We start from the raw sequence: 2,893 nt of genomic DNA on the forward strand, positions 1-2,893 counted from the left end.
AAAAAAAAAAAAAAAAAAAAAAAAAAAAAAAAAAAACCAAAAAAAAAAAAAAAACAAAAACAGTTGCACTGTGGCACGTATGAGTCCCTCTCCCCAGCAAGTAAATACTGTAACATTTTTAAGAAACTTTACGTTCTCAGATTACAGAATAGCAATCTGTGCTCTTACAATGACTCCAGATTATAGAAATTGACATTAAAAGGAAAAAATACAGAGATCACTATGCTTGCAAGCTTAACTACATTTACTGTGCTTGCTGCAAAGCACGGTAAGCTGGATGTGGCCACAGTAAAAGAAGGGTACGACAGGGTATGTGCAAAGGGGCCTCCTTGAGGCTGGGCAGTTGGGCATCCAGGATTAGGGCGGAGGCTGGGAGAGTCAGGGTCATTCTTTAGTTTGAGTGGGTAGGGCGAGCCTGGTTCCAAGAGGTCATAGCCGACCCAAGGATGGACTGGACTAGGAAAAGGGCGCTGAGGTAGGAACTACTGAGCCAGACCCGATTAGGCCGGGACCGGATCGCAAGTGGCGGAAGGCAGGCCTCGCCGGGTGAGAAGAGCCCAGACCTGGACTGTGACTTTGGGTCCCTTCTTCTTATCGTTGGCCACGGAGGGTCCCGGCAGCAAAAGGAAGACGACGGAGCCCACGATGAGAGCGGCGGCGAAGAGCACCTTCATGTTGCGCTCCGAGAGGCGCAGCATCCACCAGCAGCAGCGAGAGCGGTCGCGGGAGCCCGGACCGGAAAAGGGTGTGGACTCGCGGTGTGCGCGCGTTGCCGCCCGGGCGCGGGGGTGGACCTGGGCCTCCGGGAGGCCTCGCTGCGTGAGGAGCGGGCCACGATCCCCCTGCGCCGCCACTCCGATTGGTAGGAGCCGCCGCGGGCGGGGCTGCGGGTGTCTGCCACGTTACAACCCTCCGATTGGTTGTGCCTCGCCCCTCCGGCTGCGTCAAGACCATGTGCGGAAGGCGGCTTTGAGATTGGTCTTAGAAAAAAAGACTACGAAGCCCAGCATACCTTGCGGCCTGTCAGGGTGTGTAAAGCTCAGTCACTACCCAATTTGGGGGTCATCTTCAAAAACTGGACACATTTAACTGAAATGTTAGGGGCTGAATATAGCGACTGAGTTTTACAGCATAGCCTTCTATATCTTCTATAATATTTATCTTGCCTGGGGACTGAGAGTAGAGGCTCGCGCCTTTGATCCCAGCATTGGGCACGGTTAACTAGGAACCTAGATCAGCCTGAGTCCCAGATCCTTTTAGGCAAGAATGAGACCTTGCCTCAAAACAAACATGACCGGTCGTCGTAGCGCAAGCCTTCAATCCCAGTGCCTGCGAGGAAGACGCAGATGTATTTCTGTGAATTTGAGGCCAGCTTCTACGTAGTGAGTTCAGTGCTAAGCAAGAACTACGTGGAAACAACTATGCCTCAAAAGAAGGGATTGGAGGAGGGGGGTGAAGAAGCGGTGTAGGGTAAAAGGGCCAGCCAAAGAAACCCATCCTGGTTCTGAAGCCAGAGCCAGTGAAAGAAACCCACCCTGGTTCTGAGACCCGAACCAGTGAAAGAAATGCTTTAGCCTCAACCCAGACCCAAAGAAATGCACCCTAACTCTAAAAACAGTGCCAAAGAAACATGCTTTGTTCCTAGAGTCAGAATCGGTGAAAGAAATATGCCCTGGCCCCCAGACTAGAGCCAAAAGGCTTAAAAAGGCCAGTGAAAGAAACAGTTTGGTTCTGAGATCAGACATCTCTGCCCTGGCCAACTAAATTAACCAATCCCTGAGCAAGGAAAAACTAATCAATCCTCCTTAGCCTTGGGAAAATTCCACCCCTAAGAAGCCCTAATATAAGCCCTGCGCCTGTTCAGTTGGTGGTTCTTCTTCCACCATGGTAGAGGCAGTCACTCTCCCGGATTCTTCCCTCCCAATAAATCTGTTGAACAAAGTTTGGGTGAAGACCTTCTTTCGCCTGAGCATAGACGCCGTGGGACTTTGGCTGGGGAAGTCTTCCCCTAGAAGCATTTGTTACGACTTAGCCAGAAAAGTCAGAAAGAGGAGTGGAGCAGGGCTGTAACTCTTGTGCGAGGGAAGCCTTCCATTAGCAGAGCTAATGTAACAACTTTGCTGGGGAAGCCTTCTCCTACTGGAGCAGAACTGTCACTTTGTGGAAACCTTCCCTAGATCAGGGATGTAAGCTGCTACCCTTACCATGGCCTGCACTCACCCACGCGAGCTGTAACACTCAGTATTCCCTGGCTCCCGACTGCCAGAATCCCTTTCCTTCTGAGCTGTGCCACCCTCCGGTGGCTCAGAATGTGTGCACTTTTGCTGCAAAATCATGAGGACCAGAATGTGGATCCAACAGCTACCTAAAAGCAGATGATGGACATACTTTAAGGCTCTAACCCTAGTGCCACTGTAGGAGTGGTGGGCATAGATAGGAGGACCTGGTATATTTGCTGGCTGTTAGACTAGTTCTTTTTTTTTTAAGATTTATTTATTTATTATGTATATAACATTCTGTCCATGTATGCCCGCATGCCAGAAGAGAGCGCCAGATCTCATTATAGATGGTTGTGAGCCACCATGTGGTTGCTGGGAATTGAACTCAGGACCTCTGGAAGATAGCCAGTGCTCTTAACCACTGAGCCATCTCTCCAGCCCCTAGACTAGTTCTTAGATTCAGGGAGAGACTCGGGCTCAAAAAGAAGGTGTGTTGGACTCTAGCGTCCAAACACCGAGGAGGAGTCGCCCCCAGAGACCATTTTATACACCATAGTCTATGTAAAAGCATGAGGATTTTATTAATTCTGTCATGACAGGGTCCCCCAGCATTCAGGAAGCCGAGGGACCTCGAATAGCTGGTACAGTCAACTTTTAAAGGGGCCACAGAAGCA

General features: G+C 50.2%; 1 protein-coding gene across 1 annotated transcript in view; it reads right to left on the reverse strand.

Annotated features, from left to right (window-relative positions):
* Ppib (peptidylprolyl isomerase B) overlaps nt 1–785 on the reverse strand; it is a 6,352-nt gene extending 5,567 nt beyond the window's left edge. Inside the window, exon 1 of the mRNA XM_005347746.3 lies at nt 564–785. Coding sequence (XP_005347803.1) covers nt 564–698 — 135 coding nt within the window. The 5' untranslated portion in view covers nt 699–785. The remainder of the gene's footprint in view (nt 1–563) is intronic.
* Between the last annotated feature and the right edge of the window lie 2,108 nt (nt 786–2,893).

Source organism: Microtus ochrogaster, chromosome 5 (genome assembly GCF_000317375.1).
Source record: "Microtus ochrogaster isolate Prairie Vole_2 chromosome 5, MicOch1.0, whole genome shotgun sequence".
NCBI lineage: Eukaryota > Metazoa > Chordata > Mammalia > Rodentia > Cricetidae > Microtus > Microtus ochrogaster.